Genomic DNA, 25,428 nt, shown 5'->3' on the forward strand with positions numbered 1-25,428 from the left:
TCAGTGATGATTCCATCAGGCTACCACCAGCTAAGACTGGAACCATGATCTAAAAGGAACCACATACTCACTACCTTAAACATTGTTCCTCAAAAATGCAGTCAACAACACTCCCAGACCTCACTGCTCTGGAACTAAACACTCCGCTCATACTGAAATGGTGAAACAGTCCAGCAAAATAAATGGTGGTTATTCCATAGGCTTGGACTAAAGATAAACAGGTTATATACAGGGGAGACAGGACTGGACATGTTATGTCAGGCCAGAACATTTTTCCAGGGGATTTAATACATTTTGCGGAATAAGTTTCATGGTCAGAAAAGAAAGATTAGGCTTAATTTCAGGAAAAGATTGTAGTGTATTCTGAATGTCATAAGATGATTAGAAAAAGACTCATTGTTCGCTGGTCTGCATGATAATATATTTGATATGGACCAGTTGATTAAAAATACACTGATAAAGCCAACACTGTACATATAATTTTTAAAAATTAAACAAAATCCAAGTCATTTGCAAAAATATCCATGCACTTACACTTTAGCACAAGTGCATTTACATTCCAAATGTTTTGATGACCTATCTTTTGCTAGCAAATAAAACCATACAAACACATTGCTAATACGCTAGAATGTGTGATATATTTCTAGATACGTCAGAGTAATACATTACATTCTACCTACTAGTTTTTGTGTAAACTAATTAAGTTTAGATTAGACTACATGCCCTGATCCTTAATATTAATGCTGATGTTTGTATAGTGAGGTTCATAAGGAATGCAACTTACTTGCCCTTCAGTTCTCCTTCTACAGTTTTTCTTTAGTTCTAATGATGCATATCTACACCGCAGCAATTATATATATTTTTTTACATCCCTCAAATATTGTAGAGTACAGATCTTTTTGGTCTTACAGTATGTAGTGTTAAGATAACAGGGATAAAGAAGAGTTGGCAATTTGCAGGTTTGAGTCATTCCTTGAATCAAGCCACATTGTCAAGTACTTTTGAGAAACATCCATCAAATAAATAAATACATTTTTTATCATACATTTTACAATTCATACAGTACATTCCCTTGAGTAGATAAGGTATTTACACATGCTTCCATGAGGCTGGGCCAGAAACGGCCACTGTACATACATGGACAAGATACAGCATCATGTTAGTTGCTGTACCACCACCCCCCCTCCACCTATCCAGTCATCGGCTCACTTTGCCAGAGCCCCTCCCCTCGTGGCTGCCCCCCCCCCCTCGGTGACCCAGTGCGGCCCCCCACAAGCCCCTGGGAGGGGGGGACCCTGAGAGGCTGGAGGGGGAGTGGCTCCGCCCCGGGAAGGCCCCTCCCTGGTGGAGCTCCTGGCGGGAGGGGGAGGAGCTGAGGGATCGCTGCAGGGCATTGAAGGAGCTGCGGGGGCGAGGCGGAGGGCTGAACACGGCCCGCTCCTGCATCAGCTGGGTTAGGCTAGCCAGGAAGTCTGCATCGCTGGTGCTGCTGGCTCGAACCCGGAACCGGCGACGCCTAATGAAGGGGGGGGTTTACGCGTTAACAAACTTGGACCAGGACAATCATTCACTTCAAATCATAACAGTAGTAGATGCGGCTTCTGATGAGGTAGAAACAATATAAAAGCAGAGCTGTCCAGTGGTGCTCCTACCTGGTGTCTACAGCTGGCCGGGTGGGAGGTTTACCAGGAGGGGGGCGAGGCAGGAAGCGGCCCGCCAGCTCTGGAGCAAGGGGAGAGCTGACGGGGCGCGGGATCTTGCTCCTGCTGCCGGAGGAGGAGGAGAGGGACAAGGGCTCCTCTCCCAGCCAGTCGGAGCAGGAGAGCCGGTCCCGGGGCAGGGCGCAGGGCAGGTTGTCACAGGACAGGGAGGGCGAGGGGGAGTGGGTGGGAGAGCCAGGGAGGGGGCTGCTCCAGCGATGGCGCTTCTCGGCTGTGAGCTCCCGGGCGAGTGGGTCAGGGGGGGCGTGGGCGTCCCGTACCGGGATACGGCTCGACCTCGGGGAGGCAGGGGAGTCCCTGCACCTGAGTAGAGGGGGAGGAGGGGAGGCAGCCTCTCCAGATGGCTTGGCCCTGGGGTGCTGGTTGGGCTCGGAGGAGCGGTCGGGTAAGCCCGAGTCACTCTCTTGGTCTGTGGCCAGGTGAGCTGGGGTGGTTGTGGCCAGGCTTGGCACTGGGCTGGGGGCTGGCACCACCACCACTCCCTCCCCTGGTCCTTCTGCTGGGGTTGCTTCCATGAATGGGGCCTCCAGAGGTATGGCAGCGCTCTTCTCCTGTACTGGGGACTGGGGAAGATGAGTGGGTGCAGACTGGGGATGGAACACATGTTTAGGAGAGATTAACAAGGGGAAAAAAGAACACAAAGGATCACCCAAACGAGGTGTTGTTTGGAAGCATTATCACAGCATTATGCGTGACGCATCCTCTCACCTGCTCCAGCTGGGCTCGTCCTCGAGGGAGGACGGAGGGCATCTGTCCCAGCATGCCTGGCAGCCTGCGGTGGCCCAGCAACCAGGTGCAGGGCATGGCCATGTGGGACAGGACGGGGCTGCAGGGAGCTGCCTCCGGGAGGCAAGGCGGGTCCTCGCCCAGGGCCTCTCCTTGGGGCTTCTGCTCCAGCCCCAGCATCACCCACTCCTGGGAGTCTCCCTCCAGGGGTACGGGGCCCACATCCTCCTCCAGGGCGGGGGTCCCTGCCACTGGACGGTCCTCCGTACAGGAGGTTGCCTGCTCCCCTACAGTCCTCTCAGGGATGGGCTTCTCTCTCTCCTGGGACAGCCCCAGTCGCTGCTTACCAAGACTGGAGAAACAAATCGCACGACAGGTCAAGTTAGGTCCATTACGAGACCAGCGATTATATGAAACACACAATCCAGTTGTGTTACCAGTCCATTTGCAGTCCAACACCATACATTAGCACATTATTAATCATCGTTACTGCTACTGACAATACTGTTTTGAGCCTTTACTTGGTGCAGGCCTCAATAAAAACAGCTTTGCAGTAAACACATTTGTTAACTAGAGCTGTTTAAGCAGCAGAAGACAATGGCTTCAGAGAAGCTGTGGAGTATATCAGAGGAGGGAGCGATTCTGGTACTGACTAGGCCTCCAAGAAGCGTTCGATGGTGGGTTTGGGCTCAGGGGCCAGCCTCTTCTCAAACGCCAAGCTCTGGCTGTGCCTCATCCTCCTGAGGAGCGGGGCCGCCCGGTCCAGGAACATGGTCTCGGAGCGAACCCGGCGAGGAGAGCTCTGGATGGAGCCTGTGTTGGGGCTCTGGTTTCCCTGGTTCTGACTGTGCTCATCTTCACTCACCACCTGTGAGAAAGACCAGGGGTCTCATTCATAAAACGGTGCATAGGATTTTTACAACGCCCAAAAGCTTAAAATGTCATACGCATACAAAAATTCAGATTTATAAAACCGTGCGTACTCACACCTGTACGCAATGTTCCCTTTATAAATCACAGATTACCCACAAGTGTGCGTACGTGAATCAGCATTGTACACCGCCCTGAACACGCCCATTTTTTACGAAAATCTTTCAATGCAAAGCACCTCATGAATGCTAATCTAGTATCTCATCATGACCATGGCATGCGATTGTTCTTTACGGTGAATCATAGCGCATGAAAACTTCTCAGGCACTGTTAGCCAATTGGTGGAGCCCAAAAACTCAAAGATTTGGTGGCCGGTAGATCACCAATTTAAAAAAACTCTGCAAGTGGCGTCAACTGTACCAGATATGCGAGTCGAGATACAATTTGAAAACAAAAGGGTTTTGTTATGAACATTAATCTACTAAAGTCTGGACTGATAATGAGGATGTGGAGTGTAGCGATTGCGCGGGAGCTTAACGACTGTATTTCCAGTTTTTGACATATGATGAGATATGCACAGTATTAAAGAAATATATTTAGTTATACACTGTATTCTGCAGTTATTTAAAAGGTAGGATACGTGATGTTATCTGCATTCCACGCAGTTGGGCATTTTCCCCTCCTGCACTCCAGTAGTGGACAATATGATGGTGAGACAGTGCTGAATTTTGTTTTAAAATTTTTGTTGATTGTAAGGTGCTTATGTAACAATTATCACTACAGTACGGTCATCTGCGTCGCCAATTCCAACTGTTTCCAAAATGTGCGTAGGCCTACAGGAAGGTCAGAGTTAGCGTGGAGGACCGTACATTCTCCCGTCAAGTTTGTTTTTTATAAATCACAACCTTTGCGTGGAAAGTGGCGTACGCACATTTTCAGCCCTGTTTTGTGCGTACGCAAGCTTTATAAATGAGACTCCAGCTCATAGAAATGTGTTGCAAAACAACTGTAACTCTGACAAAAAAACTGCAGCTTTGGGAATCCATCTGCAGGGGTTTTGTTTTCAGTTTCCATGGATCTGTCAAGTCAAATTGTATCTCCCATTCCCTAAATAATTTAGCCACAAAAGTGAGAAGTGTAATTAACAAGATGGCACAAATTAAACAGTGTAGTAATCCAGTTTGGTCCCAGGAGTGTTGAGCATAGCCAAGGTATTGCAGCTGAATTAGTCCCTCCAGAGAACTAAATAGCTTCCTGGTTCAGATGTTGTGTTTCACCATGGTGAGGGGGGTAAACCGGACTAAAAACATCTGGTGTGTTAACTGCCCTCTGTCGGTGCACTTTCTAACCTTTCTGGCGATAGGTTGGGTCTGCTTGCGGTTGCGGTTGCGGTCCATCTCCTCCCACACGTCTACCCCCTGGGTGTTCTGGGCGGGAATGGGGGGGCAGTTGTCTGCGTCGCTGAGCCGCTCACCCTGCAGGACGTCCTCTGTGTTCTCCCTCTGCAGCTCCCCAGGGAGCACAGACGCATTGGCCATGCTGGGGGCGCACACACAGACAAAGGTCATTCCGCGGCTTCCTTTGGTGTAAAATAGAGTAGCAAGCGTTTGAGGGATCTGGCTGACGCTGCAGGTTTTTGTTCCAGAAAAGGCTTTGCTGACTTGACAGTAGGGCTGTCCCCGACTAAGATTATCTTTGGTCGACCAAGACTCGACTGAAGACTTTTGAAAATCGACTAAACTAAATTTGAAATGTTTTTTCTTCTTCTGAAATGTCACAATGTTTTTCATCAAACCATTTTGTGTGATGTTTTACCTCACTGTTTTAAGAGATGATCTAAAAGAAATACATACGTAAGAAGTGTGATTGACAACTACTCAATCTGGTCAAGACCAGACCACTCAAAATACACAAGCAGGAAGGTTTGACGAGGTAAAGTTAGATTTTAACTGTAAGTTACTGTGAACTAAAAATGTGCACTCTTAAAGTTGTGCCATGTGCTTATGGCGAGGCTAAACAGCCTATTTCATATGTTTCTTAGAGGCGCATTAGTTGGCTACTCTGTTTCAGCTTTCACGTCTCCCTCACCCAAGTGAAGGAGCGCGGTACAGCAGCGTTTAACTGAACTTTAATAAGTCGGGAGAGGTATGAAGCTGACATGAGTTAACGTTGGTGTAACTAAACTTTATATTCATCATTAGCTACATAGCCTTATGTGGCCTGGCTCGTTATCACAAACTAAATCTGGCAAGCAACTGAAACTAACGTCCTGAAACATACAGTATTAATACTCGCTAAATCTCTTTGTGTAAAGGGGGAAGATATTTTGGGAGAGTTTTGGTACAGAGGCAGATTGCAAACGTTAGGTCGCTATCTTTGATATCATCAATGACGCCTAGCTTACCTTTTTTTAAATGTTTTCTTTCTAAATGCCGGTACAAGTTTGATATAGGCCTAGTCCCAGCCATCTCAGTGAGTGTCTCTTTGCAGAATTTACACGAGCTGTGTGTTTTCTTTTGGAAGTCATTGTAAACTCTTTGTGGATCAGGTAACCAAATCTAATTCTAACAGATTTGGCCAACATCTCCAGACAGCCACTGTTTAACCTGTCTCCCTCATTCATTTTTGATGTGCAAGGAGGGGTGATGGGTCATTTAAAATGAGAAATTAGTTAAGTTATTGATTGCATTTGAAGTGTGACGTTTTAAATCCAATAAGAGTAATGATAGGCCTAATTAAACAATGCACGGGAAATTTAGTAAAATTTCCGCAATTGTCGTCTTAAAATAAAATCCAGAGTCCTCATTGTCCGATTCAAGACAAGACCGAGACCTTCAAAATGTGGTATTACAACATTGGTGGGGACAGCCCTACTTGACACACATCCCATGATTAAACTGAGATATACATTTGGAACCAGTCAATTAAAGAAAAGATGGTAGCTGATTCAGCTAAAGTTGACCAGTGGCATCACTTTTAGGAGGTAAAGTAATAAAACCCCTCCAAAATAGTTTGGAAATGTTATTTCGGTCGATTATTCCTCCCCTTCAATAATACCAATTGGTATTGTATTTAATATAGTTGGAAGGCCTGATTAGTCACCTTTAAAAACGAGGTACAACTTGCAAGGATGGTGCATTCGTGGAATGGGCAACACAGCTAACCGTGTGGGTAGCGGCCCAAAGAATGTCCCAAAATCCCATGCAATATTCTTCTGTTGATATTCACTCTCGTTTTGAGCTTCAAGTGGAATCAGCTTGGCGGTGCTGTATGTGCCAGAGTGACCAACGCAAACATGTTGGCTGACTTGCGACAAATCCTGATTAATGAATGTGATACCATCCCACAGCAGTGTGTGACCAGCATGAGGAGGAGGTGCCAAGCTGTTGTGGCTGCGTATGGATCTTCCATACACTACTGAGGTCCCTGAGAGTGTAAAATTAATAAAGTGTAAAAATGGCCAATTTGTGTTGTTTTTTCCTTATTACTGTGGGAGAGTGCAATCATACAATTCACCAGGCAACTCAAAACGAGAGTGAATACCAACAGAAGAATATTGCAGAGGATTTTGGCACTTTTTTGGGCTGCTACCCACACGGTAAGCTGTGTTGCTCATTCCACAAATGCACAATCCTTACAAGTTGTACCTCGTTGTAAAGGTGACTAATCAGGCTTTTCAATTATATAAAATACAAAACCAATTGGTATTATTGAATGGGAGGAATAATCGACTGAAATAACGTTACCAAACTTTTTTTTGAGGGGTATAGTTAAGATTACAAACAATGCATTGCTCTTGTGGAAAGTAAGCTAGATACACTGTTCCAAATCTCTTTAGCCTCAAAACAAACCCATCCAATTTCTGTATACTCAGTGATTGTGTCACTACTGACCCCAGGTCTACTTGTGTGTGATATTGTAAGTACTGACCCCAGGTATGCTGGTGTGAGGCGGGTGAGTTGCTGGGCCGTGGTGACTGAGGCAGTAATGGTCAGTATATCCTCAGTATCACCTTTCTCCCAGTCATAGGGGTCATTCTCCAACACGTTGTGGCTTTTCATAGCGTTCTCAAACAAGGACATCAAAAGCTGCATCAAGAACAGGCCAAATAAACAGCATTGAGCACGGATAGTACAAAGTAAATGCCAGTACAGCTGCAAGAAAAAAAAGTATTTGAACCCTTTAAACTTACCTCTATTTATGCATAACTTGGCGATTACATTTATCTGATATTCAACAAAGTCATAGTAGACAAACTACTTTACACTACTAAACTACTGATAAGCTCATTATAAATGTTATTGTATTTATATAACATACCATGTAAACATTCAATGGGCAGGCTGGAAAAGGCATGTAAACCCTTGGATTCAATAACTAGTTGACCTCTTTATGCAGCAATAACATCAAGTAAACATTTCCTTCAATTGTAGATGTGACTTCTACAACTGTCAGAAGGAACTTTGGACCGTTTTTCCTCACAAAACAGTTTCTGCACTCGTGAGGTTATGACAGCATCTCAATCGGGCTGAGGTCAGGACTGACTAGGCCAGGGCTTCCCAATCCTGGTCCTCGGGCCTCCCTGCCCTGCATGTTTTAGATGTTTCCTTGCTACAACACACCTGATTCAAATGAATGGTCATTAGCAGGTTTCTGCATAACTAGATAACGACCCATTCATTGGAATCAGGTGTGTTGGAGCAGGGAAACATCTAAAACATGCAGGGCAGGGAGGCCCGAGGACCAGGATTGGGAACCCCTGGACTAGGCCACTCCAGAAGATACATTTTATTTCATTGAATCAGAAAGGGATTTATTCGCCATGAAAGTTTACACAGACAAGGAATTTGCTTTGGCAGGAAGGTGCATCAGTATTTCCGCAATGTAGATTTTTCCGTGGCTGCCCGCCACGCCTACATTTCTGCCGCCACGGTATCAGAAATAGGGCTGTACAAAATTTTTGGCCGTCTATCAGCAGTGATTGTTAGAGTGCATGTCGGAGAATAGCAAGGACACGCGCTTCACAGCGCAGTTGAGATTGCGTGTGTGCGTCCTTGAGAACTAAGTCGTATATTTTGTTGTCAGTTCATTTAAGCCTGTTATTGTATTAGTCTATAGTTCTTGCAAATATAAATTCAGTTAACTGGTGATTTTCGTTGTTTGTATCCTTCCCTTGCTAGCAAAATTGCACATGTCGATTCGATAGCGACTTCTGCCCTTGCTCACGTTTGTATTTTAGGTGCATTATTATGCTCAAGTAGTTTTAATTAATAAATAGTGGGTATATTGTTATTATTTGCTACAGAATGCTTAGCCTATCTAGATCAAATGAAGTGTACGTACAGTGTATGTGCTTCCGAGTGGCCTTCCTTAATCGATAGGCTAGGCTACTGACCATTTATAATAAATTGTAACGTCAATTATTAATTGGCAGCATTTATGCTATTTAGAACATACTTCATGAGTGTTAGGTGTCTTTAAGTAGCCTCACTTTATTTTTTTAATGGGAAATAGGACAAAAATGTGTAATATTACATTAGTTATTAGACTATTACATTAACCTACTACAAAATAAGGGGGGGGGGGGGGGGGTTCGAAAGACTTGCCCCCACTGCAAAAAAAAATCCTAGAGGAAACACTGTGCATACAATAAACATATAGGAATCTTAAATTTAAATATGTGGTTTAACGATACTAAGGGTACATAAACTAGCAATAGTAAGTGGAATTAGAATTAAAATAAAATATACAATCAAATAAAATATAAGTTGCCGTAATTTACAATATAAAAAGACAAATATTACATAAGATACATGTGGGGGAATACAAATCTAGCTGGGAGTCAGATGGCTGAGCGGTTAGGGAGTCGGGCTCGTAATTAGAAGGTTGCCGGATCAATTCCCCGCAATGCCAAATGACGTTGTGTCCTTGGGCAAGGCACTTCACCCTACATTCCCCTAGGGGGGGGAATTTACATTCCCCTAGGGGGGGAATGTCCCCTAGGGGGGGAATGTCCCTGTACTAACTATAAGTCGCTCTGGATAAAAGCGTCTGCTAAATGACTAAATGTAATACAAATGGTACAGATACAGTTTTGTAATGTAGTGCAAAAAGCAAAGTGTGTTTTAAGACATGAAGTCATTAAAGTCAGTGTGAACTCTTGGCCTTGTTGAGGAGGGCAACAGCGGAAGGGAAGAAACTGTTTTTGTGGCGTGTGGTATTGGTCCTGATGGACCGCAGCCTTCTGCCGGAGGGGAGTGACTGAAACAGGGAGTGTCCAGGGTGGGAGGAGTCGGGCACAATCTTCCTAGCTCGCCTCAGGGTCCTCGAGGTGTGCAGGTCCTTGAGGGAAGGCAGATTGCAGCCATTCACCTTCTCCGCAGTGCGGATGACACGCTGCAGCCTGCTCTTGAACCCACTCTCGTTGATTTTACTCCTGTGGTTTGGGTCGTCGACCTGTTGCATTACCCAACTTCTGATGGCAGACAGATGGCCTTACGTTCTCCTATAGATAAACTTGGAAAGTTATTGTTCTGTGTGTAGCTGGTGTGTGGTGAAACTCACTCAAGTATGTAACAGGCCACCCGCGTCAACAAATGCTAGCTTTTTGTTGGCATAGTTGGTAGTGGTGGCGCTTGGGAAGTCAAAGGTGGTAAGTTTGACTCCTGGTCGGAAGGGACAGTGCCTCTGACAGAACAACACCACGTCTGTTACACTGGTAACGTGTCCCGGATCGCTAGGTTAGCATCAGCTAACCGGCCGGAGTGAGTTTGTGGGGTGAATGTCGCTGGTGTGTGGTGAAACTCACTCCTCAAGTATGTAGCAGGCCACCCGCGTCATCGAATTGCTAGCTTTTTGTTGGCGTAGTTGGTAGTGGTGGCGCTTGGGAAGTCAAAGGTGGTAAGTTCGACTCCTGGTCGGAGTAGACAGTGTCTCTGATGGAACTTGCAAGACCACGTCTGTTACATGTGCATAACGGCAAGCTGCCCTGAGGTAGCACGGGAGCCCCAAACCATGATGTCCCTCCACCATTTTTTGCCGTTTGGATGACATTGGATGTTAAGTGTAGCCTGACGTTGTCATACTCATAATTCTAGTCAGAATATGGAAGAAAGAAAAAAAAGCCTCTTCGCTCAATTGGATCTACCTACAACCAATCAGAGCAACGTAGTATGTTGTTTGTTGAAAAGTAATTCAACCCAAGCGCTCTTTGGTGACGTGGTTGAGTATGTTACTGTTGATCATCTGTCCATCATCGTATAAAGCCCGCCCTGACAATTTTATTGGTTCCAACAGCTCCTGTTCGGACATACTTTTTCCCCAACCGAGCGATCCCAGACCCAACTTCCCGACCAAATTGTTTTGTGGGCGGGGCTAAGTTGGGCTGGCAGCCAGGCTATGTTAAGTGTGCTGTTCCATTTTTCTGTCAACACATAGCATTGTGTGTTTCTTCAAAATACCTTGTCTTTTTTCATCTGGCTACAGAATATCATGCCAGTAGTGCTGTGGAACTTCAGATGTGCAGCTATGGGTTTTGGACAGCTGTGGCTTTCTCTGTTGGTGTCCTCCCATGAACACACAGAAGTCATCCATCCCTCCAGTTTATTGTTTTACGTATGGCAGGCTTCACTGACCCTTCAAAAGAAATCCTCTTGATCTTTAAGAGCATTCTGTGCTGTGTTCTTGCTGTCATCTTTGCTGGAAGAGTAGCAAAAGTACTTAATGTCTCCATTTATAGACAATTTGTCTTACTGTGCACTGATGAAGATCAAGGCTACATAGAGATAGCTTAATTGTAGGTCTTCTGAGAACTTCTTTGGAGAAATGATTTACATCAGTCAATGCTTCTTGTGAATAGCAAACTCAAAATTGTATTTATAGGGAAGCTCTGACGGCAATGAACTGATGGCAAATAAAGATTAATAAATATTTTAAATCAAGCTTATGTGTTATTAACTGAAGCAGACTGTTTGGGCCTCATGTATAAACGTTGCATACGCACGAAAAGCTTGTGTACGCTGGTTTTTACGCACACGGTGTGATGTATAAAAATTAGCTTGACGTGAGAATGTGCGGACCATCCGCAAAGTCTTGTCTGGCTCTGTAACGTGGCGAATTCTAACTGAAAAGAGCCGAAACTCACAAAACATAACAAAATAAAGTTCCCACTATAGTTACTGTCATATGTCTATGATGTTAACTATTCAAAAAACATAAAAGTAAAAGTTTGATCATTAATGTGGATGATCACATGCCAAAACCCAAACGGGAAATGCTAGGCTACCGTTTAACCCCCACCACCATTTAATAACTTTTGTTAAACTTGAGGGTGTCAAACGAACAACAAAATCACTCAGGAAATGCATGTCACGCTAACCGTATAGCTGCCATGCTGTTGCGATGCGCCACCACTCATTTCTTAATTTCGAGTTTTACTCCGGACCACTTCTTCTCAATTTCTGCCATGGTCCGGTTCTCCAAACCCACAGCATTTACGGCCATTTAATAATAATAATAATTGCATTTGTAATGCACTTTATATTTAGCTAAATCTCAAAGTGCTACAGATGAAAAAATAAGGAAGGGTTAGGGTTAGGAAAGTAATGACAGTTTTCCACTCCGCCGACTTTCTTTTGTTGCTAATACCTGATGACAGGCTGCTAAACAGGACACATTTTCGCACCTCCAACTCTGTTGTCAGAACCTCGATCTCACAGTCTGTGAATGTTCTTTTTTGCGTGTTTAGCCATTTTACCGTGTTTCTTCAAATTAACGCTGCAGCGTTTATTAAATAATGTTAATTTTTGGTGCAGCGTTTATTCGAAGAAATACGGTAATTCAGACAAAGAAATGAACTCAGGAGTGCATTTATCTAGTCCATCTGCATATTCATTTATGGGAGGCGGCAAGGCGGGGTCAGTGGCTCGTTCATGTGCGGTCAATCTCACGTTGATTGTGATTTATAAAAGGAAGGACCTGGCGTACGACCGGTTTTATGCATGTGAATATTTCTGTGTGAAGGTACTTTTCAACTTTAGGCCGAACGCCATCTTCTGGTATGAAAGCCGCGCAATCTTTTATACATGAGGCCCCTTGTGACTGTGACGGGATTACATTTCATGACCAATTTATAAAGAAATCCAGGTCTTTCCAAAGGGTTCACATACTTCTACCTGCAACTGTAGATAAAACAGACTTTTTTTGCTAACAGATTGGGAATTAATGAATTACGCGTGACTGATAAAGTACCTGGTAGTCTGGCTTGGTGAAGTAGTCCAGGGTCAGGATATGATCGAGGAAGATGCTAAACTCAGACGGGAGATGTTTCAGCATGAGGCGATGGTCATATGTCTCCTTTAGATTACCTACTTGCTCCTAATTAGGAGGACGGGTCAATTAAGGAAAAGAAGGATGAAAAAGATCAACACAAACAATCTGCTGAGCACATTTAGCTAGAGTAAGTATTTTTTCCACCAATTCTTACTTTGTCTTTGACCTTCCTCCATGGTAGCTGTCCCACCATGAACTCCACCAGCATGTAGAAGAGAGACCAGAGGTCATCATGGCGGCCCATTTCCTGCAAAACCAAATAATGTACGGGTGAGAACACAGATGTGCACTCTCAGTCTCTCCTCAATGATCTCTCCTTAAAAAGGTGCAGAAGGTAAGTTTTGTCCACTATAAACATGTTGTGTAAGCTAGGGCAGGGAAATCTGGTCTAAAAAATCAAATGACAATGTTTCACACCACACCCGATTTTCTATTCTAATCTGCTTTTTTCTGCTTGAAACCAAACAAACAAAATACAAGACGTTATTAAAAAACATTTTGTTTCATGAAAATAAAATGATCAAAAGCAATGAACAAAAAAAAAACAAATAAAGATGCATTTCCTTACTGGGAGGTGCTCGTAATGTCTTTCAGATAGTTTTTTTTTTTGTTGTTGCATGGAACACAAGCGTGTCTACTGCCTCTTTCTTGAGGCATGCCAATTGTCCCAGTGATATAATTTTTTGTATGACTACCGACATTTCAACAAAAACAATAGCTAACGAACGAAACTATCTAGGGGCACGTAACTTTTAACTTTGTCATAGCATTGAACTGTTACCAGCACAGTGTTTCAGAGAGTGGAATGATAAGGGGGGATTCCATAATTACCCAAGTTAAAATCAAAATATATATATTTTTAGTGGCGGGTCGTCAGGGCCTGCAAGGCCTTCTCTGCTGGCCTAAACATATTCAAAAAATATAAATGCAATTAGGGCTGCCGCAATTCGTTAACGTCATCAACGACGTCAAAATGAGAAAATGAGTCAACATCAATATTTTAAATCGACGCATCTTTAAAAAAATATATATATATATTATTAAAAAATACAAAAAACGCTTCAATTCATTATAACAAATGTTCTTCAATTTCACAACGTAATTGGTGCTTGCATGACGTCAGTTGTTGTTGGCTCAAGTCATTGGTCGGCTCCAGTCAACACTCATATATCATGGCAGCTGCAGCAGAGTCCGACTTGGTTCCGAAACCCGAGTCCCAAAATACCAGAGGCTTTAAAAGTATGGGAATACTTTGACTAAACGCTATCACCAAACAATATGAGAAATTTAAAGACGTTAGCCCTACTCTGGCTCAAGTGTGTGGTAAATGTACACTACCTGGTTCTTAAAAGGGAGTCAGGTGGCTGAACAGTGAGGGAATCGGGCTGGTAATCTGAAGGTCGCCAGTTAGATTCCCCAGTTCTAAATGACGTTGTGTCCTTGGGCAAGACACTTCACCCTACTTGCCTCCGGGGGAATGTCCCTGTACTTACTGTAAGTCGCTCTGGATAAGAGCGTCTGCTAAATGACTAAATGTATATGTAAAATGTAGATAATTGGCGAGTATCGACATCGAATCATTACCGAACTGGCATAAGCACCAGCCCAGAACCAGCACCTTGGAATTTTTGGTTTAAACGGGGTGTGTGTTCGTGTATGTTGGGATATAGTTGATAGTTTAAACCTACGGTTTTGCACTTTACTTTGTAAGCCTTCTTTGTTTGTCAATGATATATAAAGTTTGTTGTTTTCAAAATAAAATGAACTTAAATGGTCAACAACAAAAAATAGTTTTTAATTTTTTTGGGAGGAAAATTAATCATTTAGATTAATTGACTAATTGATAAAATAGTCTACAGATTAATCGATAGAAAAATAGTCGTTAGTGGCAGCCCTAAATGCAATTTTTTTTGTGGTTATATATTTTTTCTTCATAATTCCCCCCCCATCTTAATGTAGTTCAATAAATACACTGACATTAATAAAACAAAAAAATCTCCGTAGTCTGTTCTCTTCATTATATCCACTTGGTTGAGCTGCTGACGATGTTGTATATTATGGTAGAGTTTTTATCCAATCATAATTCAGCTAGCTTGTGTTGTCAGGTTCTATTAAATCTGCCTGAGGTATTAAGAATCAACAAAGCAGGCTCCCGTGCGCTATAAGTGAATGAAGACGGTCAATTGCGATAGCCAATCAGATCTCAAGTCTGCATAAACCAAGACCAGCTTGAAGGCCTTACGCTGAACTTTACATGTACGCATCCTGTGATTGGATAAGCAAATAAATACATACATTTGCATCATCTGCAATTCATATTGTAAATAACGTGGCGCATGACATGTTCAATTGTTTTGCTGTTGCATATTCTCCGAAACAAATGCAAATAATCAGTTCACTTTGATTTTTAATTAATAGTTTGTTTCATTATCGTCTCGTTGGTGACATGAAACGGCGACAATGCAGTTTATTGGACAAACTTATTTAAGCTCACACAGCATACTTTTGGTGGACAAACCTTTTGACTCATCTCTTAAAATAACCTTTTATTTTTGAGTTTTGACAGTATCCGTGATCTTAGTTTCCTACTCTTAATTGTGAATGCAAGCTTATTGATTTTAAATGCTCCGGAAATTAAGTGTTGCTCGACTATTAAGGTTATGTAATGTGTAAGTGTGATTCTGTGATTCTTGAGCTGTGGTGTCATATTGATACTATTATGAGGTGTATTAATTTAGGGAAGTATGTATGTATGTAGTATGTATCTAAGTATGACGTCTCTGAAGACCTAGGCGTGAAATGCACGGCCCGCCACTTAATATTTTTAAACATCGTCTTTGGAGCAGCCTGCTACTTCCAGCACTCCTGTCCAATCGTGGGATACAGGGCTTCCTCCTTGGCTTATTTTGTGAAACTACTGTCAATCAAATTTGAGCTTGAGGAAAGCACAGAAGTTCAGACAAGAATTTCGGACGCCGTTTCTCATTTAATGTTATGGCAGTTTTAATGGTGAGATGTGTAAATTAACCAGACTTACCTTGTTTTTATGTGCATTGACCGAGGCATAGCGCACGGTTCCTCTGAACCCTGCCACAGGACGAGGCTAAAAGAGAAGCAGAGACTATTGTCTTGAGAAATAAAAATCATTTAAAAAGTTTAAATGTACTTTTATTTGTATTAGTCACCCACAAAATGGCTTTAAACAATCAAACGGACAATCCTCAAAGCCAAGTTGAAATACTTACAGGACGGACTTCCTGACAGGAGTTGGTAAATTGACGAGCCAGGCCAAAGTCAAGCATGTAGCAGCATCTGCATGTGCTGGCCAGTCGTCCCATAGCAAAGTTTGACTGGGGTTTTATATAAGCAGGGAAAAGGTCACTCTAGTTTCAGCTGGTGAAGTAATTGATCTTAAAGTAAATCATCCCCCTTGGTCATCAGCCCCTTGTCTCCCCACTGTCTAAACTCTTATCTGCTTACCGGTTTTATGTCACGATGTAGGAAACCCACTGAATGGATGCTTTCGATGGCCTCCAGCATCTGCCAGCCCAGTCGCAGTGTGGTGGAGACTGAGAATGTACCACGGGTCATGGTTCGGCGCAGGTCTGCTAAATTCCGCCCCTTCAGCACCAAATCATTATGTTGAGTGAGGATATCTCATTTACTTTATATGAATATTGATCATCCTCAGCAGATTTTGGATATGCAAGTACACAAACCTGCCACTTGCCATACCACCATTACCCTGTCTGGTAACCACAAACTAGCCATGTCGAGAGAGACAGCTATAGTTATAGTGTTCCTACCTGGAGTTCCATTACCACATAGTTGAATCGGTCATTGCGGCCACAACCAACAAAGCGGCACACATGATCTTTGCCTGCACACAAGAGGGAGAAAAAAGCATAATAAGACATGATTCTGTATGCTATACAGTGTTTGATAGCACATCGTTTTTACCTTGAAGCTTTTTGAGCACGGCCACCTCCATCTTCAAGACCTGCTTGGGCTGCTGAGCAGACTCCACCTTCAAGGCCACATTGGTTTGGTTCAGCTGATCCAGAACCTCGTAGATCTCCCCAAACCCTCCTCCCCCAATCTTCTTCACCTGCAAAACACCAAGGAGAGCAGGAAGTTTGCAAACTGGATAAAAAGACAGATGTTTCAAGAGTGAAATCATACCATGACTGTTCCCGGTGCCATGTACGTACCACCCTCCATCTCTCCCGGACCACGTCTGCCACTGACAGGATGTCTGTTTGCTCTACAGCCCCACTCATCCTGAGTGCTTCGAGTGCTCCCGACATTGGCCTGCACCTGGCATTAGTGAGGCAGGCTTCTCACTGAAAACAGGGGAAAAGCAGACAATTGAGTACAAATTGAAATATTAACAACTTAAGGTCTAATCATTGCATAATAAATCAGTACAATAAATAATTCTCCTTTGTAAAATATGAACTAGTCTAGAGAACACGATGAGCAGCTCCATCGTTCAGCTAAAATAAAGGCTGCTGGCTGGATTTAATACAAGTCAGTGCTTATTTACTGCATTGACACAATATTTTGATTTATACACTACTGCTAAACCTAAACAGCATTATTAATATATATGTCATACACAAGGAGGAACACATGGATTTGATAAAAGTTTACGTTATTTTGACTTTACAACTGAGATCTATTTATATCCTTGGCAAATTAGCTAGATCGCTAGCTAACTGACACGCTAGGTATCTATTTGTCAGGTAACTTGTACTAATAGTACTGTACTCTCGATGTTGCCTCTATCTAGGTTAATCAAATACAAAGGCATTAAGTCAGTTACTTGTTTAGCAAAACGCTAGCCGATGTTGAATAGCGAGAAACCTAATTGTCACTTTATTAGCTTACAAACTAGATGGATTGGCTAGCTAGCAAACCTATACTAGCTAACTAGGTATCCTAGCCAAACAATAGCTAGTCGGCCAATTATAACGAGTTAATTGTCTAATATTATATCGAATAGTAGCTAACATGTTAGAGCTATGTCTGAAAATAACTTAACGGGGGCAGTGTGGTATTGTTAACGTCACAGTACGTAGCTAGCTAGCTATTTTCAGTCGATATGGTCTACTGTACCATTCAGCCAGCTGTGTTGTAGCTACTACAGTAGTTACTGAACTGGCATTGGCAAGACACAAATGCCCATTAAGAACTCAGGACTAGGTACCTACCTTGCTATATTGGTCCATTGCAACTGTATGGGCTAGCGGAATAACCGAACTGTAAATTAATTGAAATGTCCATAGTATGTGTCAATACAATGTTTGGCTAGTTAGCTAACTAGCTAATAGCTCTATTGCAGGCTTGAACAGAATGGGAAATTTCTCTCATTCACACAGCAACGGTTACGTCACGAGCAAAAACTCCTCCTTGCATTGATTGATCACTCTGCATGCCATAAAGTACCTTGCATGATGAGATCCATGCAGAATTTGAGAGGATGTCCACGCCTGGTTTGTCACTATGCACAATGTCTAACCAAATAGAGTCTAACCGTAATAGTGAGGGATGCCTAACTCATCTCATAAAAACTGCGACGGATGGGGATTGGATCCTATATGCAAGTCCAGTACCGCTGCAACGTTTTGCGCATTGACACGTTGGTAAATTGAGGTCGTTCATGTTGACACTGTTCGACCGTTAATATTCAGAAACTATAGATTACCTTAAGTCTATCTTAAGGTCTCTATGAAATGTCACTTCAATAGTAATGCCACTGCGTTGGGGAAAGTCCCAGGGTACATGTTGGGAAGCCCCCAGAACTTCACCATCCATTCCAAGAGATCCTCCCCGCACTGATTCAACAATTGTAGCAAATGTGGCCCTCTGATTTTAATCATTGCAAACAATGTAACAAGCCACGACTCAGCAGTACTTTGTAAACTACAGTGCTTCCTCTGTGGAGTCAAGGAGACGTTGTAAAAGATCATTTGTTACACGGATATGGAGATGAGCTTGGCTTAACACAACCGGATTGGATAACAGAAGGACGTAAGTTAAACAGTTGAAGGGTGAGGCATCGTATTCATGGGCATTAGAACTTCAAAGTATTTCCGCAGCATGTTAGATTTACAAAAGCTCTGAATAGATCAAATCGATTGCTTAATACAGTAAGAACTGGTGCACACAGCAGTCAAATCTGTAATAAAATGTGTCTTTGCTTAAACAAGTCGCACTTTTCATACTTATGACGACATCACTGGTTTATGTACGTGCTGTAAATTGTTGCGAGGACAAAAGTTGTGGACATGTTTTCCTGGAAATGTGCAAGCTTACACTTCGCAACATTGTAGTTGTACACATGTTTTTAACTGGTTTTCGGATCTTACATTTTCGAGGGACCATGCCCTGCGTTTGATGCTCTCAGTGAAAAATGTATTTACTCTAGACTCAGCCGAAGAAAGTTGTCGAAGTATGTCATCTGTTGCGCATGATCTCATTATGGAGTCGCATTCAGTCGACTTTGGCCGATCGAGCTAAGTAGTTTCAAGGAACTCGCTGTCAAATGCACAATGCGATATTGAGATGGTATGTGTTATATATGTGATGGTATGTGTAAATATAAATGTTTTTTCGGGTCACGTGCATGCGCAAACATGCACAATAAGCATTTGAAACCTGTTAAATAAGTATCTAAACCTATGCAATGATTCTGTTACCATTTGTCAGGAAGCATTGTATTCTATGTTTGGCTATATAGCTGTAGCGTTACATATGTATATCCACTTTGTTAGTTTATTTAGGCTTTTGTGTTCTACAGTTTGAAAACAACATTTATGCTGGAGTAATGTATACATATATTTTTCTTTTATTTTCATTATGATTTCCATGTTTGTGGCACGTGTCTCTGCAAAGGCCATGGCATTAAACATATTGGTGCTTCCATACTAATGTATTTTTAATTTCTCTCTCAGGGTGCTGTAGACAAATGAGGGTCACAGGAGGATCAAGCACTGCTGCAGACTACAGATCTGACCTTGGGAGGCGGGGTGTGTGGGCCCACCCTGTGCCCTTTCCTGTTGGACTTCCTCCTGAATCTCACTGTTCACACAATTAAACAAAGAAGCCAAAATATTCTTGTTCAGACAGGGGCAGTATAGGCTCATAGATTGTATTGGTCTTTCACCTCTTTAATCAAGTGATAAAGGCTGAAAAGGCCCCTCCATCACTTGTCGGTTGGTGGTTGTTTCTTATTGATATTATGAGTCTTCCTCCTCAGCAGAAGTTGAATACGGACAAGGGTGTCAAACAGAGGGCTACAGCCGTGAAGGAACCCATGCAACATGCAGGGGACGTCTTCTACGGCATGGGCCCTCCTGCTCTGGACTCAACTCACATGGATTCTGGAGGCAGCACAGCTGTCTTCAACCCAGAGAAGGGGCCCCAAGGGCTTGTACACTACCAGTCCACTGCCAAATGGATGAACCAAGACCCTACACAGGCCCCTGGCTGGTCTCAGGAAGCCCCTGTGCAAACCTGGGGCCAAAACTTTGGCTCTTACATGGGAGGGATGAACAACATCAGGACCCAGATGGCATTCCCAAAGGGGGGGCATGATGGTGGAGCTCTGCAGACTGGGGGAGAAAAGCAAGCCTCAGGATCCCTGGAGGTGTACAGAGAGGCTGCCCAGGCCCAGGCAAGAGGTCTGGAGTGGGAGCACGCCAATGCAGCAATGCGCCAAGCCCATCTTCAGGCCTTCCAACAGGGCCATAAGGGTGTCGACATTCAGGCTCAGCCTCACATGCCTGGGTCCATGCTGCAGCCCTTCCAGCTGGCGTTTGGACCTACGAAGCAGCACCTTCCATCTGCATACTATCAGGTGTACCAGGGCAACAAGGGTATGCCAAACCTAAGTTACAGTGATCCACCTAAAACCCAACACCACATGCTACAACTTCAGCAACAGATGCAACAGCACCAAATCCAGCAGCAGCAGCAACAACAGTTGCAGGAGCAGCATCACCATCAACAACAGCAGCATCAACAGTTACACCACCAAATACAACAGCAACAAATGCAAAAGCAGCAGCTGCAACAAATGCAACAATATCGTCAGCAGCAAATTCACGAGCAAAGACAACAGGCGCATCAATTGCAGCAACAACAGCAACCACACAATTTACCACAACAGGAAGTACTGCAACCACAGTTTCAGCAAAAACAACACCAAAACCAACACTTTATGAGTTATCAGTCCCCTGAGAGTTGTCTGTGTAGCACCAGCCCACCCCCTCAGAATGATAATGTTCAGTTACTGGGAACCCAGGAGCAGGCAATAGAGACTGAGAACCAGTTTAGTGACTCCTCAGTCACATCTGATTCAATCCCTCAGAAGGTGTCCCCAGACTCTGCAGAGCCCTCTGATGCCCCTCAGGTTCTCCCTCGTCGTTCTCGCCGACTGTCCAGGGATGGGCTATCCCCACTGTGTGGCCCGCCCACAATGGCCCCCTGGACCCAGGCTTCCAGGGAGCTCCTGGCCCCCCAGAATGGCCAGGTGGCTGGGGGTGGAGACGGGGTAAATGCTGGGGAGGCACAGGCAGCACCAGGGGGCGTTATTCAGAGCACACACAGGAGGAGGAGGGCATCGAAAGAGATCAACCTGGAAACTCTTGCACAGAAGGCCTCAGAGATGGAGCCTGCCAAAATGGCCAAGGTAAATCCAAAGTCTTTAGTTGTCATTTTTATTTCTAAGAGTAACATCACCTTGTTGCTGTTATGCTAATCGAATCAGACTTGACTTAAGGGATTTCCGGGGATTTCTGGGGAATTTCTGTCATTGATTTTTTTACACAAATAGCATATTTGACATTTTTACGTTTTCAAAATTTTTCCTGAAGACTTGTTGGGTCCTGTGTAGCCATGCAAGTGATTGTGTCACACATAAATATGGCAGCTTGCATACAAAGCTCTGTTCCTCCTACATAAGGAAGAACATGGTTTCTATGCAGGACTTACCCATGATTTATAACATATTTTGTGAGGTCTGTTTTCTCTACTTTTTGGTAAATCAGAGAAGTTTACAGTTTATATAGCAGACTGGTGGTGTTAAGTCAGAGATGTTTACAGTTAGCTAACTAGTGGTGTTAAACGTCTGCATGCATGAGTGGATTTACATGGTCATACACAGTGAGTTCCCTATTCACTGGAAAGCCAACTGGTGCAACCTGAAAAACAGCTTTTCTATTAGATAAATCTCACTTTTGGGAGGGTATATTAATTTACTTACTTCCTTACTTTTTTTGCTAAGAGACAGGAGTTGCCTGACCTAGCAAACCAGGATTTAAGGAAAGTCAAATCTACCCAACACAATGAATGCATCCATTCGAATCAGTAGTTAGTCTACATATGTAGTTTGCATTCTCTTTAACAAAAACACAATAGGAGCATTGCAATACCTTCAGCCTGAGTCAAATAAATAAATTGCAATTTCATGTTTGTCCAGTAACAATTCACCTTAGGGAGGGAGGTAAGGAACTGAACTGTGTGCAGAGAGAGGCAGTGCTGGGTACAATGTTGAACAGCTGCATGTCTCCACACCTCCACATTCCTTACAACCTCCCCAACCATTCAGCAGAACTAGGGAGGGGTTGCAGAGGCAGGCTCATACTGCTTGACTGGCACAACTGGCTCCTAACATGCCTACAACTGTTTGTTCACAATCCAGGCCTGAATCACCAGTGCTATGCTGGCCTACTGGAGTAGTTTGAGGGTGAAAGAAACACCTCCCCTTTTCCACTTTCTATTTTGTTGTGTTATACTGTAAAATTAATCCTGTCCATTTATGAAATATACACCACAATTTGAACAGAATTTAAAAAAAATCAGAAATGTCTTCAAATTAATAAGGAAATGCCTTATTTAATCTTACTTACTTGATCATTTGCAATGTCTCTCCAAATAAGTTAAATTATATCTTTTCCTTATTGCATTTGACAAACCATTTTGTTTTTGGAGCAATTGGACATTTAAAAAGGCACACACTTTCTAAATAAGGCCCCACAGACCACAGTGCATGTCAGACAAAGCCATGAAGTTCAAAAACTCCTTATACACCTGCAGGAGACAATTGTGTCTGGCCATAAAACTTGCAAAGGAAAAAAAAAAAAACACTGCACCAGTTCCTTGAAAGTAAATTCATATGAAGACAGAGTCTCCAACACTGTGAAATAGATAACATTTTGAATCACCAAGATTCTTACTTGAGTTGGCAGTATGGCTGGACAAAGTCATTGGGCAAAAGAGAGGCTTTTTATCAGTAATGTGACCAAAAATACAAAGACCATTCAAACCAAGTGTCAGAGTTTCTTTGCAGTGATGGTTGAGATTTATTAACCAATATGCCAGATGAGTATCTCTGTACTGTATCTCTCCATCAACCAGGTTTTATAGTAGAGTGGCTACACAGAAGCCATTTCTGACTCAAAGACAAATTATAGTCTGCTTGAAGTTAGCCAAACAACACTTAAAGATCTGAGAGCCAGATGAAATTATTCTCTGGCAGTTAAAAGACTGAGAACAAAAAGAAAAAATGATCCTGTCTGATAAAAAATGCAGAGCGATATCTGCAAAATCAATGCAAATCTGGCTAAACCCAGCTACTGCTCATCACCCAAGAACATTGCTACGATGCAGTGTGATGGTGAAAACATCATGCTATGAAATATTTACCAGGACAGGGACTCGGCGACTTGTCAGGATTGAGGGAGTGTTATTAACCAAACAGAGAAATCCTTGAAGAAAGCCAGCGCACACACTATCAGGCTAGGGCAAAGATTAAGAATGAGAACAACTTGAAGTTCACAGCCAAAACAATGCTGGATTGCCTTCATCACAAGTTTCAATTTCCATAAGTGGCCCAGCCAAAGCCTGCACAGGTATATCATATATATCAATGGAGAGCCCTCAAAATTGCAGTTCACCAGTACTCTCCGCCCCCACCTGACAGAGCTTGAGAAGATCTGAGGAGTATTCTTCTTATAAATACAGAATGGGATATATTGGTCTGGTAGGTACATCTCTACCAATCAATGTCCTATGATGAACTACTGGCACCTTTGAGAAACGGTGACAAACATCCAGTCACTTGCCAAGTATTCTTTGAGTGCCTAGCCTTTTCTAAACAGTTTCCAAGGACAACTTCTCAGATGAATGTGTAACAATCTATCCGTCGAGTCATTTTAACTTATCCCAGCTGATGTTTAACTATATCTCCTTTATGTGTGCAGCAGGAGGATGGTGCCCATGGCCGGCAGCCTGGCATGGTGCCCCTGGTTATCCCCGTCTCTGTGCCAGTGGGTCAGACTGACCCCCCGGTCTCCTGGCACCATAGCCGTATGGCCCAGCGGGACCCATTTCCCCCCCAGCCTGAACACAAGCCGTCCGTCATTGTGGCTCGTCGTCGCTCACTTAGGAACTCTCTGTCTGATATCTTCGGTCAGGTATGTACAAGATTGCAGCAGGACCAGGGACCAACTAATCACCATAGAATAACTAACTTTTTTCAACAAAACAGTGAGACTTCTTGATGATTGTGATGACAATTATAGTCATTTTATCATAGCTTGACTGGTTGATGATGTAAAGCCAGCAGTACACAACAGTTTACCCCCCAATCACCTTAACTCTACTGTACTCACTCCTGCTGCCACTCAACTGTTATATTTGTTTGCACATTGTCTGCTGTCATTCCTGGAATCATTTATGAATTCCCGTCTCATTGTCTCACTCAACCAGGATGCGGAGAGTGACGCAGGGCAGGACAACAATGGGAAATTGTCCAAGTCCAAACGGCGGCCCCGCCCTGAGCCCCTTTTCATCCCACCTCCCAAACCAGTCACCTTCATTGCCCCTTCCGTCTACTCCAGCATAACCCCCTACCAGAGCCACCTGCGCTCGCCAATTCGTATGATGGAACACCCTCTCCTTCTACCCCCCTACACCCCGCCACCTATCCTCTCCCCCGTGCGCGATGGCTCAGGACTCTACTTCTCCACCTTTTTGTCCTCAATCGCTGCTGGCAACCAGAGCCTGCCCCCACCACCCCCGCCCAAGTCAACCTCACGCAGTCTTCTGCGTTCTTGTAAGTTCCCTGACCGTATTATAATGATGCCAAATCCATTTACGCTACTCTTTTTTCACAATATAGTAATCTCCTCGGCTTCTGTCTTTCTGTTCAAGTTATCTGTATGTTTACATTTAGTCATTTAGCAGTATGTTATGTTTGCGTTTTAGATCTTATCACACCGTATTCCAACAATGTGGGGTTTTAACAGTTTTTTCTGTTTGCATACTGCCTTATAAAGTAGTCAGCCCCCCGAAATAGTCCTTAATCTTCAGGGTGTCAATTTTCCTGCTTTTGTTATGTCCTAATATTTGGTTTGCTGGACTTGCCAGACGAGGTCCTAAAGAATTCTGTGTCTATTGTGTTTTCCAGGCAGCTCAGACATCACGCCTCCAGTCCTACCTTTGATTACCGACCCCACACCAGTCAGCTTTGAGCCGTGAGTGTTAGAAACCAATCTTGTGGTGCTGGAGCGCTTTCTTGACATCACGATCACTGCCCTCATACACACTACAAATAGTAGCATAGTAGCTACACACGTAACATGTTGAATTGTCAAAGTAGAAGACACCAGGGAAGTATTGCTGTTTCTATAATGTCTGTACCTCAGACTCTTGTTCTCTTCATTCCTTGTTGCCCTTTCTACCTGCTCTCGGTGTTTCTGTGTGTAACTCTCTA

At 43.5% G+C, this 25,428-nt stretch overlaps 2 protein-coding genes across 6 annotated transcripts in view; one reads left to right on the forward strand and one right to left on the reverse strand.

Annotated features, from left to right (window-relative positions):
* Positions 1-407: 407 nt before the first annotated feature.
* ttbk2b (tau tubulin kinase 2b) lies at positions 408-18,182 on the reverse strand. Of its 2 annotated transcripts, XM_084700348.1 has the most exons (16): positions 18,096-18,182; positions 17,861-17,909; positions 16,859-16,990; positions 16,608-16,755; positions 16,454-16,527; positions 16,128-16,268; positions 15,893-15,997; positions 15,685-15,750; positions 12,802-12,894; positions 12,567-12,692; positions 7,248-7,405; positions 4,667-4,856; positions 3,101-3,315; positions 2,430-2,799; positions 1,653-2,308; positions 408-1,516 (listed from the first exon to the last, which is right to left on the reverse strand). In XM_084700348.1, the coding sequence occupies exons 3-16, from the start codon at positions 16,952-16,954 to the stop codon at positions 1,198-1,200; spliced, it is 2,757 nt and encodes a 918-aa protein (XP_084556474.1). In that variant the 5' UTR covers positions 16,955-16,990; positions 17,861-17,909; positions 18,096-18,182; the 3' UTR covers positions 408-1,197. The 2 variants fall into 2 exon arrangements, with proteins under 2 accessions (XP_084556474.1, XP_084556473.1); XM_084700347.1 differs by lacking the exon at positions 18,096-18,182 and having other exon boundaries at positions 17,861-18,025.
* A 286-nt stretch (positions 18,183-18,468) lies between these two features.
* mideasa (mitotic deacetylase associated SANT domain protein a) overlaps positions 18,469-25,428 on the forward strand; it is a 34,374-nt gene continuing 27,414 nt past the window's right edge. For 3 of the 4 annotated variants that reach the window (XM_084700343.1, XM_084700345.1, XM_084700346.1), the window contains exons 1-5: positions 18,903-19,217; positions 19,604-21,342; positions 23,915-24,127; positions 24,423-24,768; positions 25,123-25,189. In XM_084700343.1, coding sequence (XP_084556469.1) covers positions 19,891-21,342; positions 23,915-24,127; positions 24,423-24,768; positions 25,123-25,189 — 2,078 coding nt within the window. In that variant the 5' untranslated portion in view covers positions 18,903-19,217; positions 19,604-19,890. Of the gene's footprint in view, positions 18,681-18,902; positions 19,218-19,603; positions 21,343-23,914; positions 24,128-24,422; positions 24,769-25,122; positions 25,190-25,428 lie in introns of those variants that run through there. The other variant, XM_084700344.1, reaches the window with a different exon arrangement.

This window comes from Hypomesus nipponensis, chromosome 6 (assembly GCF_054491055.1).
Source record: "Hypomesus nipponensis isolate SF chromosome 6, ASM5449105v1, whole genome shotgun sequence".
Classification (NCBI taxonomy): Eukaryota; Metazoa; Chordata; class Actinopteri; order Osmeriformes; family Osmeridae; genus Hypomesus; species Hypomesus nipponensis.

Bases quoted from the DNA above. Each gene is read 5' to 3' on its own strand.
- ttbk2b (XM_084700348.1), bottom strand. From the start codon at position 16,954: ATGTCGGGAGCACTCGAAGCACTCAGGATGAGTGGGGCTGTAGAGCAA. The intron at 16,756-16,858 runs GTACGTACATGG...GGTGTTTTGCAG, and splicing joins TCCGGGAGAGATGGAGGGTG to GTGAAGAAGATTGGGGGAGG. The intron at 12,693-12,801 runs GTAAGAATTGGT...CCTCCTAATTAG, and splicing joins GGAGGAAGGTCAAAGACAAA to GAGCAAGTAGGTAATCTAAA.